General features: G+C 38.6%; 1 protein-coding gene across 1 annotated transcript; it reads left to right on the top strand.

The window, feature by feature from the left end:
* Positions 1-7,680: 7,680 nt before the first annotated feature.
* Positions 7,681-17,202, top strand: LOC137286553 (sialate O-acetylesterase-like). Its single transcript, XM_067818478.1, has 9 exons — positions 7,681-7,786; positions 8,256-8,590; positions 9,442-9,580; positions 9,691-9,853; positions 11,715-11,800; positions 12,372-12,496; positions 13,548-13,702; positions 14,030-14,225; positions 16,183-17,202. Exons 1-9 carry the CDS (start codon positions 7,750-7,752, stop codon positions 16,423-16,425), a joined length of 1,479 nt encoding a protein of 492 aa, XP_067674579.1. The 5' UTR covers positions 7,681-7,749; the 3' UTR covers positions 16,426-17,202.
* Positions 17,203-18,122: the final 920 nt, after the last annotated feature.

The raw sequence follows: 18,122 nt of genomic DNA, 5'->3' as shown, positions 1-18,122 counted from the left end.
GGATATATCACGATATTATTGCACTACTAATGGTCCGACCTTTCGGTAGGCAGTCCACCTGTAAGATTCCTTTGTCTCATTACAGAAAAGCTTAAATCATCCCATTGTTATGGGGTAAAATGTAGTTTGCGTTAATTCTTATAGATCACAGGTATATTTCTCATTAGCAATTAGAAGGTTCGGAACAAAGCATGATGGAACCCTTGTACAGTTCGTTTCTCAGTTCGATATTGAATCGCTCATAAGAATGGCACTACATTCATAGAAGGGCAGTGGGTCGTTGATCATCTATAATCATGTCTTATTTTATCAACATTTTTCTGAATGGTGGCAGCGGTGGTCCTCCTGATGTTTAAACATAGCCATGGCTCTTTCTTACCCTCTCTAACTCCGTGTGGACAGAGGCGCGTTAGGAGCGTATTTCATTGAAGCTGACGCAGTGGCAGCCTTGGTATCTGTTAACCCTTTCTTATGGAGGTACTTGATGACAGTGCCGAAATAGGTTTCAAACTGTGATGCCTACAGAAACCACCCAATGGGCGATCTTTTTGTTGGAAGGGGCGATAACTCTCCTTTTGATATGATATAAGCGACGGTCCAACTTCTCGCTTCCGGTCTGGTTCCCGACTCAAAGTGCGCTGCAAGAACTTGCTACATGTAAAGACAGAGCCCAGCAAACGCACTGCCGAGGTCACCTTCATTGAAAAAAAGATCGTTTACGACGAAAAGTCATTAACGGACACATGTTTTGCTTTGATTTTTTAGTTTAGAAAGGCATCGCTTGTTTAATTTCCAAATGCAGTACGAACTGACACGATAGAAGATACCAGGGAAAAAGCCATGAAAAGTTGCTGTATTGTCATTGCATTTCCTACGACAGAACGCGAGACAGATCAAGTCTCGGGTGTCGTAGCATCTGTGAAATAATGAAAATTCTTTTTTATGCGTTATCAGCCCTTATGTTATTCCCAGCGGTAATTCTTTAACTATTGGCACATTAAAATCTTACAAATAGTTCCTATACTACCACGTAAAAGAACGTAAAAGAAAATCGGAGGTAAATAGTACTCCCTGGAAGTTCTTTATTGAGAATTTCTGATTATTACACATGACAATTGAAGAAATTCCGTATAGAATGTAACAGTTAGTTAGAAACATAATATTACGTTTTTAGCAGCAGTTCTTACTAATCTGAATCCATTTTGGTTTAAAATTCTGACACTACTGTATATTTTTATGTATCCTTATACAAGTGTCATGCATCTATTATCCAAGCAGTCTGACGGTTGCATCAGAAAAACCTGTGATCATAGTTGAAATAAAATACTTACTCCTTGTAAAACATGTCCACCAGTCAGTGTTGTGCGTCCTGTTATATACGTGAATTTACTGATTCATTTCTTATAACAGTTTAGCACCACTTAATGCTCTTAATATATTTACAGAGATTTCTCACAACGAACAGCATATAATTCTGACCACCCAAGAGGATGTGTCATAACATGACATTTCATATGTTTCTTGTTATGGTAACATTAAATTGACAAAGTATTTCTCATGACAGACCATGTACTTTCTGACTTCAACTCTAACTTTCTGATTTTTATTCAACAGTTCTAAAAGAAAACTTTAGGTTATGTCTGTTTGTTAGGAATAAACACAGAAAATGTGTTTATTATCAAATATATGGTTTTTTATGATATAAATTTGAATTTAACCCCACAATTATTATATGAAGATATGTTGATGCATTTATTTAGATCATAACAAATAACAGTACAATGTACAATGACTGAATAATGTCATGCATGTGTAATGTAATATTAAAGTATACATGCACCAGCATACAAAGAATCAGATAGATTTACAACATTGTACAGTGCAAATACAATGTAAAGTGGGAAAAGATATTGACTTTATTGTTATATTTGTGTCGGAATTTGAAAAATCAATAGAATGCAACAAAACCGAAAGAGCGAGGTCTAAAAAATGAAATATGAGCTTTTTCATAACTGTTACAATAATCCGATTATTGTGAAGACAAGATGTATGTAAACACTGCAGAAAAATGTAAACCATTAGATGCTGACAACACTTAACAGTACCATCTCTATTAGAGATTGAAATTTATTATCAATATGAATATATGTACCGTCTAGTTGTGTAATGAAAATGACATTTGGAAAGTGCCCTTAAATGTGTACTTAACCTAATGGTAGTTTTGCTTTGTATATTTAATAAATTAATATTTTAATATTATTTCCTTTATTAAAACTTAAGAAAAACGTTTTAATTTATACACTTAATTGAGGATAATAAAAATGCAGTCATTGTAGAAATTTGCAATATTTTTGTTTATTATTTATCTATACAGTAAATTAATATTTCATGCATCACAAACCGTTACTGTCATAAAAAAAAGTACAGTAGGGATTTTAGTTATGCCCAATATATCGCATTTGCAAGTTGGCTACATGTAGGCGATAACTGCCAGAATTCGTCCGTTACTGTTATTTTACAATTACGTCACCATTGTTTCTCACTTTCCTCTTTACCCGTTAAGTATCTGTATTGTCAGAAATCTCAATCCCATCATGAACGACTTAATAAAATTTACATAACAAGACTTTCAGTGTTACATCGCATCAACTCCGCACCTTAGTGAATTCCATGAATGCAGCCATATCGGCCGTAATACTTAGACGATTTGAGTACATATACAATGAAAATACACTGCAGTTTTAAATGTGTGATACTGAGACATCTAGTGCCAGACGTAAATTACCGACTGCAAAACGTCAACAAACAAAACAAGACCTGAAAACGATCGGCTGATTCCACCGCCTCGCTTCGGACTGCCATTTCGCGATTCATACTTGCAATGTAAACAGTCCTGCCTATCCCAGGTTTATCATAGAATCATACTATTAATATTAGAATCAATATTTCAGGACATAACACTTGATATATAATCATAAAAGGGAAAAGATATGCTGTCCGTGCACCAGCGTGAACGTTCCCGGTGACGGTGAAGGCTATACTGGTTAACTGTCTCTAAGTGTGATAGTAACACGTATGGCGCATATGACATGCGCTGTCAGTTTAAGGTTGGACCGTCCGGATCAGCGCACCTCGCGGATTACTAACGGGAAGATAAATTCAAAAAGATCGCCCATTGTGCACTTGGCTGAAGATATATTCTAAGTATCAAAGTACTTTTATGTTTTACATGCAATCAGTTAACCATGTGCATTATCCCTTTGTCACCTTTGTCAGACAAGAGTACAGACAGTTCATGAACTGTCCAAACATGTCTGCCATTATAAAATAAATCCTCAGTCTACTGCCACTAACGTCATGACACCGTGTGCTGATAACTGACTACCGAAGAGCGGACGAGAGTCCGTTGGGAAAAGTAGGTTAAGGAGAAATAAATGGGCAATTAGGTCCCTACGGGTTACAATGTAATGTATAAATGTCGATGGACAAGATAGTTCATTACAATGGTGTATCCAATTTCTTTGATACTCATTCTATTCCCGGGGTGCTGTCGTCAGTGACCATCTTTATTGTCAGCTAGGTCACAGCGCTGGCCATATGTGTCTCAGTGTAATTACAGCATTACATTTGTGATTACCTTTCTGTATTTCGGTTGCTTCGTTTGTTGCATAAGTCGGATTGGTTTGATTTAAACAGATCCTGTTGGCGTACACGTACGCGCACGTAAAAGGAGAGATGCACACACGTGCACGTACGTGAAAACACAAAAACATTCTTATGTCAGATGCAAACCAGTTAAATGCGTTGAAGAGTGGCTGGGTGAGTTTCAGTTTTAGGTCGCGTTTAGCAATATTCTAGCAATATTCCAGGACACTAGAAATGGGCTCCACACACTGGGAATCGAACCCGGGTCTTCGACTTGACGAGCGAACGCTTTATCCAACAACCTACTCAACTTCCCAACATAATTTAAAGACCCGAATATGATGAATGGTATGTCAGCATGCCGTTCAATTAGCATGCATGAGTGTCCTGCACATCTTGTTTACCAACCCTCCTCAGGAATAATGTGCAAAGCATGTCCTCTGTGCCACGGTTATCAAGAATAACATATACTAAATACCGGGCAATAGAAAGCAATCACCGACTTCACTCGATCAAAAAACAGAAAGTGAGAGTGAGTAATGATCATTATTTACATACGGAATTCACTTGCCAGCAATGTGACTGAAAATTCATTGTAATCATGGTCTTGCATTTGTCGCAGTTCATTACGAAAGAGCCAAAGTGTCTCAATAAAAAAAATCACAAATTTATTCAAAAGGTGTTTTAAAAGGTCACATAATGACACAGGAGTCAGGACACACGTCATCAACAGCGGATGTGACCAGTCATCGCATGCACGCCAACAGACGTTGACGTTGTCAGTCGGCGGATGATGTCAGCAGGAAACCTGTTCCATTAGTCCAAGACAGTCTGATTCCTGTCGGTTCGCTGGAGGTGGTACATTCTGTCAAGATAATTCCAAAGATGTTCAGTAGGGTTCACGTCTGGGAAACGCGCTGGCTACGCAATATTTTGACGTCAACGTTGTGCAGGTATCAACGAACAATTCTATTGGCGTGAATCTATGAGCTGTTGTGCTGGACAATGGATCCATAAGAGATATCAACAGTCACTGTATCGGTGGACATTCAGATTTCTTCGGATGTATAACCAGTCTTGTTGTTCTCAGGCCACAAATGACACCCCATATCATGGTGCCTCCCTCGTCGAACGGATGAAAATTTGGCACCAGTCACTCTCCTCCACGTTGAAAAACACCAACTCTGCCATCGTTTCTGAACCGACTGTACCGACTTTTATCTGTAAGGAGCACTCACTCCGAGTCAAGTCGCTTCTACTGGCGTTGACGGTGTAGACTGGTCAAAGACACGGAAGGGGCGGCAGACCCGTACACCAGCCATACCAAGTCGTTGATGGACCGTTTATCTCCTGATGGCGTGTCATGAATCTGTTCCGGAGGTGGATTTGCCTGATGTAGCGTTCTTTGGCCGGTGAGAGATAAAGATATCTATGTATGCTTGAAGCGGTTGGCGGTCTGGTGCAGTTGACGGTTCTTGCCAGCTACCCTGTTAAGCCCCTGATCGCCCTGTCTGGTTGCGCTTCGGTAAGTCGTAGCATATATGTGGCGGGAGTTTTAGCTACTACATGCTTGTTGGTTTCAACATCGGTATTCATTCAACAAATGCTCGACGTTCATTTGACAAAAAGCCTCCGTCTATGACGTGTTTTTCTCGTTTTAAAACATGAACGATTAACACAATGGTTTCAGACAGCTGGGATATGATCGAGGCCACGTTGCGTTTTGGCAAATGTCTTCTGCTTGTATTCAATCAAACCTTTACCAGAGGTTGTGTATTTAGTACAACTACTTTAAAAGTGATAACATTCTTTATCCCGGTGGTTTATAAACCAGTCGTGCCAATGCATACCCACTTTACCATGCATAACATGAATGGACTGTACACCATGCATTTTCTACCAACTTTGAATCGCCTAATGCATCCATGTCTATCATATACCTCTTAAGTCATGCATTCTCCGTTTAATATACATAAGTTGGAAGGGCTCTACATCGTTCATCTTCTGCTACCCCTAAATCTCCTACTGAAATTACTATTTATATATATTCACCGACGTTTTTCATTACACCGTATATATTATTTTATACATACCTCGTGTATACTGGATGATATACCATGTATACAACACATATCTTGGATGTATATTATGTTTAAAATATCATGTCCACCACATGTAACATGTATGTATCGCGGAATACATATTCGTCGTATGCCATGCATATACAGCAGTGTGTTCTGTATCCCAAACTTAGATTATGCATCATGGACTGTTTTTATGACCGGTAACCAATGAAACACATTTTCAACTCGTATATAACCATGCGTTATATCTTGTTTACAAATTACGAGAGCAGGTCTTCCGTCGTAGGAAAAACTGCAAGTGAATATTCATAGTCATACCACTGGTATCAGTTTGGCTTTGATCGGACATTGAACGTAGATGTCGTTAGATCACTGATCACTGAGTAAATACTGCGACGAAGTGGTGTTCTTTTATGTGTCTTCCTCAGCGTACATAACTAATTCTTAAAACAAGCCACTAGCTTAAGAGCATCATTGCGACTTCACATAATATGTATGTATATGTCTTTACACTGCTTATGTGAACCAATTCAATGGGTTCAATTCACCTGCAGGTAACCGATAGGGTGAGGTTTTATCTAGATATGTTCCTTTTATCGCACATTCGAATAGCCATCATATTTTACAGCAGATGGTCACACGGGAAAACCACGACAACTGTGATTTTGCTTAATGCCACACATGCCATTATTCCAGCAATGTGGCCGTTACCTACAACTAATGCAAAGCGTGCTCGGCCTCTTATTTCTATTACGTAGGGAACGTATGTCATATATTAAATTTAATTGAATTATTAAATTTGTGACGTCGCTCCATTGTCATTGTCGCTCGTTCCATTATTTTTTTCAGGAATGGAGCAACGGGTACCAGTTTCAATTCAAAGACCTTGATAGTTCGTACTCTTTGCATTACATTCATTTTTTGTTGTCTCAAACTTCTTCGCAGACATCGAAGCTGGTAAAAACTCCACCACGAAGATGCCAGCTTGATGTACCGTTCGGAATAGGTGCACACCAGAATATTATCGCTAAGGCTACCTTAACGCCCATAGCCTTGAGGCAGCTATAGTGCTAAGGTTATATATAACGGTACCCAGGGGAGGCAGGTCTAGTGTGCAATTTAAATAAGAATGTCAGTTACACATTTTGCAGCTGGCTTTTCTAGTTTATATGCACGTCCAGGAAGTTAAACAGAGTGACGGAATACGCTGTCATCCGATTGTAAATTAAGAGTCTGACCTCTGGAACATTATCGAAGCGAACTTAACTTGAACCTAAGAGTACAAAATTAGGCATTTTTTTATTATCCCACGTATTGTCTTAAATCAAAACTGAAAAACTCTTCCAAAACGAATTTATTGACAATGAAGCATGTGCAGCAACACCAATGGCTGTACATATGCATCAATGGAATATTTGTCGGGCGCTTCCTTTAGCTGACTTTTTTCACAGATGCTGCCATTAGTGACGGGAGAATGTCAGTTTTGTTTATCCATGAACCTTGACCCACGTTCGTTATGGTATATTGCACAAGTATATTTGGTTCAGTTGTATAGATTATAGAGATACATCACTGTACAAATGCCATATGAAATTATACGTCAGATCAACTGTATCTTTAATGCTTTTACATCACGTTTATTATGGTATCATAACAAAAGGGGTTGGCGATGAACACCGTCAAAGTACATAAGAAATAGAGAATATGGTAGTCACATAAATGAATATATGGTAGACACGTAAAATGATTTGAGAAGCACACACCGACTGCCTTGTCTGAACAATATCTATCTCCATTGTTTATGGTATAAACGAAAGTTTCCAGAAAGACTGAGACAACCTTGAAAAGCGCGATGATGTATCAGAATTACACACATAATGAGCACAAGGGCAAACGAACAAGTAGAGCAAAATGTTTAAGATTTCAAACAGATATAGAATCCTTTATCTACACTGACCCCAGTCAGGTGCTTTAACAACGCCAAGGCTGATATCTCACCTCTCATTACAACTTGACAAACATGAAGACTGTTTTGGTATTCCTGTTAATATTTTCAGGTAATTATGTATCTATTAGCTTAATTAGTTGCGTATTTATTTATTTATTTATTTATTTATTTATTTATTTATTTATTTATTTATTTATTTATTTATTTATTTATTTATTTATTTGTCTCATGTTTGGATATTGGCGAAGACGTTTATACAGAAGTAATAGAAAGTGTAGTTTCATTCCAGCTTGATGTAACAAGTATTTTATGTTTTATTTTACACTACATTAGTATTGTAATCTACCACAAATGACATGTTATTTTATAAAGACGATGCTTTTTACATGTACCTCTTCCACACAGCACTTATTTATGAGCAAATTCCCCACAAATGCAATGTGTGAAGCCAATTCTGGTGTACACCGCCGTTATAGTATTGGAATTCTAAAGGGGCGTAAAACCTCACTCACTCAGATGATCATGAAATCAGAAGCTACAATATTTACCATATTGCTCTCACGCACTCTGATTGTTAGGCGCAGCAGGCGAACTGAAATTGGCGTCATACTATGGAGACCACATGGTGTTACAACGAGGGCCACAGAGGGCGGTAATGTGGGGCAAAGCTAAAGTAATAGGAGACGAGGTCACAGTTGAGGTCAGCGGTGCTGCAACAGTGACGACAACAGTTGTCAATGACCCATCTGGAACAGAGGGACTCTGGAAGGTTAAGCTTCCGTCCGTCACAGACCCAGGTCCACACATGGTGAAAGTCACATCAAGCGAAGGGGAGATCACTCTCAGTGATGTTTTGTTTGGAGATGTGTGGGTGTGCTCTGGCCAAAGCAATATGGGATTTGCACTTAGTCGAGTATGTATGTCCGAACGGATGTAATCATGCAGTAAATCATACTACTACTACTACTACTACTACTACTACTACTACTACTACTACTACTACCGCCACCACCACACCTACCAGTACTAATACTACGACGAATACACATGAAAAGCTACAACTAATACTGCTTCTATTAAAAATACCAAGGAGAATTATACCATGATTAATATGCTGACTTTCATATGGCACTTTTGCATTTCACGTCCAATGTCGTCAGGCTTGGTGCCATTGGTTTGGTACGTCCAGATCCCTTCAGACAGATCAGGACTCTGCCAGGATTCTCCACTGGGAGCACAGTCCTTCTGGCACTCTGGGATAATCAGAAGGTTGCAATGTTGCGGAATCGTCATATTCTCTGAAATGTTCGTGGTGGGTTAGACAAGGTAGCGCGTGCTGGGTGAAATCCCATGCGCCGTGTGGACTGCATGTAATGTAGTCAAGAGATGATGACGAGCTTAACCAGACACACTCTGCCAAGGTCGCCAAAACTGTCTTTACTGCATTCGTTTATTTAAATCTGTAAAACATAGCATTAATAAGGGAAATTTACACCGCTCAATCCATGGCTGTAAAAGGAAAAATACACGTAGCATTAATGTATAATAAAGCCTGGACACACAATTTTACATCTGGATGGGTGAATTGCTTCAGATGTTGATCAAGATGGAGTTTTCGGTAAAAGTGAAACGATTTCTGTTTAGGGTTGTTTAGTTAAAGTCCCATATTTGAAAATTCCTAAATTTAATACAAAACCGTCAATATTTTAATGTTTTTTGTGTCTTGAGGATTTACGTGTGGTTAGATGTACATGCTGTTTGCAGGTCATAAACGCATCAGCTGAAGTTACGGAAGCTTTGAAGTTCAAGAATATCAGGATATTTAAAGTTGGCCAAGTCGAATCCCCTTCACCAATCGGAGACCTTGTGAATGTGTCAACGCCTTGGACAGCACCCACAGAAGGTGATTCAGCATGTCACGAACACACAACATACACGATAGCTATCACTGCTTATGATTAACAATCACATTCATACAACAAAGAGGCAATATTGTGTCTCACTGTGTTCCAGATACTGTGTCGAGTTTCTCTGCAGTTTGCTGGTTATTCGGCGAATACCTCTACCCGCACAGGAACTACCCGGTAGGCCTAGTCGAGTCGGCATGGGGAGGAACTCCTATCGAAACATGGTCCTCGCCTGATGCACTAGCAAAATGCCCCGAACATCAAGTGAGGTGAGATATCGTTTCACTTTTTAATACGACAGTTTTTAATACGACTTTGTAACGTGAAGATACGCTAGTTAAATCTAATTCAGCAGTTATCCCTTGAAAAGTACTTCTTGATGATGAACTCTATCAATAATATTAATATATCGGAAGCTATGGTCAAAGCTGAAAATCCATGGTCAAAATGACCAACGGAACATAATCGATGGTCCTCTCGTAACTTGAGTGAGTGAGTGAGTGAGTTGGGTTTTACGCCGCACTCTGCAATATTCCAGCTATATGGCGGCGGTCTGTAAATAATCGAGTCGGGATCAGACAATCCAGTGATCAACAACATGAGCATCGATCTGCGCAATTGGGAACCGATGACATATGTCACCCAAGTCAGCGAGCCTGACCACCCGATCCCGTTAGTCGCTCTTACGACAAGCTGAGTCGCCTTCTATGGCAAGCAACAGTTGCTGAAGGCCTATCTTGTAACTTGAAACGTAATGTGTGAGATGAGAGGCAACAGTTACCTAACATTATACACTTTAGGTAAAAACTCCAGAAAATTCTCCAACTCACTGGATTTAATTGGATTGGACTCCTGGATTATGCGGTTACAGAATATTCGCGGAAAATACCTTTGATGTAGAAATGTCTTGTCCGCAGGAAATTGTAATTTAATACAGAATACTTGTGAAATTTGTCATTTTTCTGCCATGGAATTTACTTATTTTGAAAGTTGAATAAAGTTTGATTATCAACAGAAACGAAAAGTATGGTAAAATGATTGGTGACGAAAGATCTAAGTGAGACATTTGTTATAACATCATAAAAATATTCACGAATAGAGATGAATTATTCACAAGGTTATCTTCCCTTAAGCACCTTACAATAATAGTGATTGAATTTGACACTGCAATTATTTTCATAAAATCTACTTTTTGAAGATAGGGGGCTGTAGTTATAAAATGCAGAAATATTTGGCAAACCTCTAAAAAGCTGGGATGAAGAAATTACTTCACTTTGCAAAATTCGTCGCGGTATCCAGGAGGGATTGAAATACGTCACACAACTGCCAGACAATAAGTAGGCACATATGCAATGTATCAGACACTTGGGAAACGTCAAGGACAGTGACTCACACCAAAATATCTGAATCATTCTACGACAACATATATTGAACACAGTGCTGAAACACAAAGACTGGTTTGCAGAGAAATGTAAGTTTACGTGCGCATTTTCAGATATCTAAATAAAAACATGTCTACCGAAGGGATTATAGTAAAATGTTGAAAATGCACTTCGGTTTGTAAATTCTGTTCTGTTGCATTGTTCACATTTCATGCATATAATTCTGTAATTATTCATGAGTCAGTTTATCCTCGGCAGTAGTTACGTACATTACGTAAGAATATGGAAAAGCAACCCATGCTTGCCATAAAAAGCGACTATACTTGTTGTAAGAGGCGACTTACGGGATTGGGTAGTCAGGCATGCTCAGTTGGTTGGCACATGTCATCGGTTCCCAATTGAGCAGATCGATGCTCATGTTGTTGGTCACTGGATTGTCTGGTCCAGACTCGATTATTTACAGATCGCCGCCATATAGCTGGAATATTGCTGAGTGCGGCGTAAAACTAAACTCACCCACTCATTCACTCTATGGAAAAGTGATTGAATTTTACGTCGTTTTTAACAAAATGCTAACAATATCACGTCGAAGGACACCAGAAATGGGCTTCACACATTGTACCCAATGGGGAATCGAATCCGGCCTTCGATGTGACGAGCGAACATTTTAGCCACTGTGGAAAACATAGTCCAAAGCCTTTTAAATACATCAAAAATAGTTAATACATTTGATGCATATGCATTCCAGCGGACCAAAGAATAAAAGTGCGGCGTGGAATGCAATGATCAATCCACTGTTAGACATGGCAATATTTGGAGCAATCTGGTACCAAGGTATGTGATGCATCAAAGTTTCGAGGGACTACGCATATTGCATTTAATGCCATAATCAATCCACTGTAACACATGACAATATTTGGAGCAATCTGGTGCCAAGGTATGTGATATATCACAGTTTCAAGGAGCCACACACATTGCATGTAATGCCATAATCAGTCTAGAATTGCGGGAGCAATCTTGGACCATCTTGTATGTGATGTAGTAAATGACCTATATCTATTTCACGCTGGGCCATAAAGCACACATTACCTCTCTCTATTCTGGGCGCTTTCTTCATCAGGAAGGACATGGTATAAGTAAAACTAGGTGTTTGAAACAGGTAACGCTAACGCTAGTTGAAGACGATGCTGGTCTGCGATGTGTATTAAACATATTCCTTATTTAAACATGATGTATCTTGAAAACGTGTGTGTTTAAAACGTATATCCCTCCAATACATTACTTGCCTTTAAAGACAAGCATGAGTTGCTGAAGACCATTTCTAACCGAACCTTACAGGCACGTATATATTAAGTTAGTACAAGTAACAATATTACTATACAAACTGTTATTTATACTAAACCAGGTGAGGGTGGCATACCAAAGTTATATAAGTGCCAATTCCCAGCTATGATTCAAGACTGGAGAGAGAAATTTGCTGCTGGTTCAGAAGGTGAAACAGACGCTCTTTTTCCTTTTGGATTTGCCCAGGTAGTTTATGAAAGGCATTTATTTCTTTCCTTAACATTTAACGAATATCACATGTTCAACTAGCAATATCCACATGAATAGTCGATATATGTTAAATTTGATTGGCAAAAACATTTTACGTGGTATTAAATTGACATTCTTAAGTGTGTTGTGTCGAGGCCAATTTGTCTTACGTCCGTGGTCAAAATGAATTTTACAGAAATGTTGTTTGAATCACTGTGGCATTTTAGAATATAAGAAGTACAATACGGACGAACTTTATGGATAACAAAATTATTTATTCCGTGAGTGTAACGTTTGTTCCATATTTCTGTATCGTTGTCAAGCGGGAATGTAATTATTACATGAAGTGGAGGCGAAGTATATGTAACCAGGAAAGCCATATTTAACATAACTGGCTGTGCAGTAAGCTAAAACGCAAGTGAGTTCATCCGCCGATCATGTTTCAAATATTAAGCACGAACGGCACCAGAAATCGAAACAGATTATTTAATTACAACTAAATTATTTCTGTTCATTTTACATGCGTAGTTTGTAGTGAAAATATATATTCCGATTGTGCGAGATTTATATCTGTCTTGCTTTGTCCAAGCACACTATCAAATTCTAGCAAACGGCATATTTGGCGCCGTAAACTAAATCTGCCCTTGACATCTCGTATTGGATGAGATTAAACTTGCACTTAACATTGATAATATATGGCACCATATGCTGTTAGTGGTGGGTAGCCCAGTGCATTCTCTGCTGGTGTCATCCACCGTGATATTGCTGGAATATTGCTAATGGCAATGTAAATCCCTGCTCATCCATAGTGTGTTCGAATCTTGAGAATTAGGGATGTAAGTTTAGTCCTCAGCATTAATGCATAATCATTGCTGACAACAATGTTACTGTAATCCATTTCACTGCATCATCCATGGCCCCAGTGTTATTTCAAATCATTATCGGGAGAGGTGTAGAGACATGTTTTAAGAAATGAAGCCGCAATGCCGGACACGCTCCTTAACATTGACTTAAAGGAGCCTTATCACCTAGTTCTAGATCTGTTTAGCTGGCCGCTAATGAAAAGACGGACAAGGTTGGATTCTTCCCCGAACAACGATGGGCCCAGACCGCCGGATTTGGGTTTGCTCCCAATAAAAAGATGCCACAAACGTTCATGGCTGTAGCCATGGATCTCCCAGACTACAATTCCCCTTATGGAACGTACGTGAATCATTACATGTTGTCCTGTAATCACTGACGGGATACTGAAAACAAAACAATGTTCAGAGAAAGGATTTGTTGAATTGATTATATTACAAATTGAGTAAGTGAGTGAGTTCAGTTTCACGCCGCGCTCAGAAGTACTCCAGTCATATTGTAGCGGTTTATGAATAATCGAGTCTGGACGAGATAATCCAGTGATCAGAATGATCACAATAGATCAGATCATCAAAAGCTTTTGTCGTAAAAGAATATTTTGTATAGCCGCATTCATAGATGTTTACATATTTCATGTATTGACAAAATAATCTAATTTGTATTTTTTAGAATTCACGGTCGATACAAGCAGGATGTCGCCCATCGCTTAGTTCTAGGGGCACGAGCAGTTGGTTACAAAGAGTCAGGGGTGAAATTTCAAGGCCCCTTCCCCAAGACGTTCGGTCTTGACAACGATCAACAGACTCTGAAGATCACCTACGGTCCAAACAACCCACTCGATGTTCTTAACAACCAGGGTTTTGAGGTACTTGTCGAACCTGTGGCAGTGGGATAGCCATGCGGTTAAAGCGCTCGCTCGTCAGGTCGAAGGTCCAGGTTCTATTCCCCATATCTGATGTCTCCTGTCGTGATATTGTGAGAATAGCGACTTAAAACTCAACTCAAACATCCACAAATGTTCCTTAGCATGTGTATGCAACACTTTTTGCAACAGATTTCAGATTCAGATTCTTTATTAGGTATAGATGGCCATGAGGCCAACAGTACAACATGTCTAAACAGTGAGGTAGAAACATACATATGCGGCACACTGTAAATGTGGATCTTAGTACAATTAATATGATTATATCTTCACAGCTTTTTTTGTTTCGATCGGAGTACAAACACTTTTTAAAAAAAGATACATAGTCTTAAAAGTATATTGTTATCGCTTGTTTTCATCAATTCAAGAAACATTTGGACACGAGGGTGTGTATGACAATAGTCCGGTAAATATCTAGCACGATATTCATTGTCGGGAGGACACACCAGTGTGATATGGAATTCATCTTCTAGTTCAGTCCCACAAGAAGTACAAAACGCAGTTTCATAAGTTTTGGAGTGTCTATAAGAATTAACATTGAAATCATGTACATTACAACGAATCCTTGTCAAACATCTCCGTAAATCTTTTGAGCCAATAGCTTTCAGATAATTTTCAAGAGAATAATCAGTCTTTATTCTTGCATAGAGTGTGAATGATTGGGAAAGGACCACGTGTTGATGCCAGTCTTGGTAATAGATATCTTTTGAGTGCTGTTTAAAATTGTCAAGAAAGCATTTCAAATTACTAACATTTTGTGCTATCCACACGTAGCCGAAGCCATATCTAAATAATAACATTCTCACTTTTGATACCCAATTCCATTATCATCTAGTCTTTTTAACATTTCATAACATTTCCTTGTGTATCTGTATGGAGGTTGGCGTAAGATCCTGATCCAAAACGACAAAAGGCTAATATGGGCATAAATTTCAATTGGATAACGGCCACATTCTGCCAGCGCGGCTTTACCTGATGCACAAGAGCCAGTCTGTAATACGTATTTACAAAAACATGAATTGGTTTACGTTTTTCACATCACCAGAGTTCCACCCCGTATAAAAGAATAGGCTTAGTCTTGCCATCAAATAGCGTAAATGCTGCCTCAACTGGGAGATTTTGTACTTTGTTGATAAAGCGTTTGATTGGGTAAAGGGCCTTTTCTGCTTGTTGGGAAAGTGTCTCACATGCTTTTGCAAACATGTTTCTACAGGAGAATATAATGCCGAGATACTTGTAATAAGATGTGGTTTCAATGCGTTGCCCATTAATAAACCATTTTTCATATTTAGACAAAACTCCTCCCTTCTTAAAAACAACAACTTTGGTTGGTTTTTTTTTTGTTTGTTTTTTTGTTTTTTTGTTTTGCTTATAGTGAATCCCCATTTCTCACAATATCTTACTAAAATATCTATTTTCTTTTGAAGGTTGATAACAGAGTCTGCAAATATGGCTACATCATCAGCAAAGAGAAATATTGACAATGCTTTTTAACGATTCATCAATGAATATGCCAGCGTCATCAGATTTCATTATTTCATTCACAAGTTCATCAATATACATTATAAATAATACTGGTGACAATATACACCCTTGTCTTGCTCCACATGATGTGTTAAACATACTAGTCATGGTTGTTTTACTGCACCGAACTGAAGCCTTTAACATTCTTGTAAATATTTGTTTAAAGGTTATGTACCTTACCATGTATACCTCTTTGGAACAGCAGATAGAGCAGTTTACTCCTTTTTATATCAGTATCGTTGCTTAATTGTTTGATATGCCAGTTATTTCGTATATCTATAATATTCTTATAGCTGTATGATAATGTAATATCCTAGCATAAAACTGAAGAAGAGAAACATAACCAAACGTGTTTTACTGAGTTTATAACTTTCAGGTGTGCTGTTCCAGTCAGAATACAACGAAATGCACAGACTCAGATGAGTGGGTTGCTGCACCAATCAGTGACCAGAACACAAACTCTGTATCGGTATCAGTAGCTGGCTGTGAGAGCAAGTCACCAGTTGGTCTACGATATCAGTGGCGCACTAGCCCATGTGATCTCAGAGACTGTGCCATATATGGAAAAGACACAGACTTGCCAGCACCGCCATATATCAAAGAAAATGGTTTTAACTAGCCTGTGATGAGTATGCTGTGTATAGTAGTGTATTCTGTTGAATACTGGGTGCAGGCTGTATTTTTACTGGTGATATGTCTATAAATGAGATGTTCAATAATGTAATATTATATATTAAGTACGTTTTCAGTAAAAGACTGAAGTGACCAGTGAGTATTTCCGTGTCTATTTGTTAAATAGCATTATTATATTTCGCCCGTTCCAATTTATTGTCTGAAATGTTGCCTGTAGATATAGACCTAATTTCTCTGGATAGGCACGTGAAAACTTTCAATTTCTTGTTTCTTGTTTAGGAAATTGGTTACTATAGATTAAGGTACTTTCGGGTTTTTATCCATTTGGGACTCGAGCTTGGGTTTTTACCCAAACGCTCAGACTGATGCAGCTCATACAATGCCAGAGATCTAAGCCAATCAGCCATCGAATGGAAATATCTGCAAACATACGTAAATCCGGTCATTTTCTACTTTATTTACGTTTATTTCAAAGGTGTACTATCCGGATTTTGGTCCTGTCGTAGCTTCCATAAAAAACTCGTTACTGATAGTCTGTTAGTGGCATGCGTAGTGTCCCCATATGATAAGTCTAGATTAGAAAGTGCTAAAACGACAGAAAGCTATGAATAGGAACAATGTCATTGAAAAATTGAATTACTATTTCTAAGGTAAGTACAGACTCCAGTACCTTCGGCCCACACTGTCAAATTCAGATACTTGATCTTCACCATTATTTCGAGAATGTATAACTTGGGATGTAATAACAAGCCTTTTAGTAAAATACTTACATCAATATTGATACTAGTTAAGTGAATAACAGGATATTTTGTTTTGGGTGTTTTGCCCTACTATAATTCCAAATTTCCCACTATATGGCCTTGTTTCCTGAATTCCTGGAGGCTGAAAATATACTTCTATCAGAATTGAACACGTCATAGTCATATTATTCAAATACACATGTAAAAAACACTAAAATAGCCATACGCGCTGCGATCAAACACGAGCATAAGGCATGAAACGTCTGTAAGTCATTAAGCACCAATCAAGTTTGAATAACAGTTTTTACGCCTCCTTAACTTATACAATCAAATGAGTTCATTGTTCATAAGTAAATATGTCGCATCCTGTACTGACAGCTAGTAAATTATTCCCAGTGAACAACGTAGTAACACTGCATTTACATGGGATACCTTAGAGGAAGTACCATTGGTGGGGTTGTCTCACACATGTCTGCAGACGTTTCCTTGTGACGATCAAACAAAATCTCAAGCGACAATAAAGCACCACTGACATCCTAGAACGGGATCTTGTGCCACATTTCGATGGCCATCCTCTAAGCACATAGAGGTGATTCCTTACACCAAGACATCTTTTGGACATTATGGCTCTCGCTAAATGAAAATCCACTTTCTTAGAGCAGAGCAGAGCAGTGCAACAAGCCCTCCGTCAACACCTCAACGTCAAATTCAAGGTCAGACACAGCCAAAGAGGAGTGTCGGGGATGTTGCGGCTGTTTGCAGAAGTTAGACACTGGGTGCGGTTATCAATAATTATATGACTTCTAGAGGATTGCCCGATTCTTGACAATGACAGACAGCGCCTGTTAAGACAGTCGGTCAAACTATTTCATCACTACAAAAAGGACCTTTATTAATATTTTTCTGAATACACTACAGATGTTTTCCGTTTTGTTTGGTTTTT

Source organism: Haliotis asinina, chromosome 6 (genome assembly GCF_037392515.1).
Source record: "Haliotis asinina isolate JCU_RB_2024 chromosome 6, JCU_Hal_asi_v2, whole genome shotgun sequence".
NCBI lineage: Eukaryota > Metazoa > Mollusca > Gastropoda > Lepetellida > Haliotidae > Haliotis > Haliotis asinina.
This window is presented reverse-complemented; position numbering and strand designations above follow the sequence as displayed.

Excerpts from the sequence above, each read along its gene's own strand:
- LOC137286553 (XM_067818478.1), top strand. The coding sequence starts at position 7,750 with ATGAAGACTGTTTTGGTATTCCTGTTAATATTTTCAG. Across the intron at positions 8,591-9,441 it reads TGGGATTTGCACTTAGTCGA|GTCATAAACGCATCAGCTGA; the intron begins GTATGTATGTCC and ends TGCTGTTTGCAG. Across the intron at positions 9,854-11,714 it reads TGCCCCGAACATCAAGTGAG|CGGACCAAAGAATAAAAGTG; the intron begins GTGAGATATCGT and ends TATGCATTCCAG.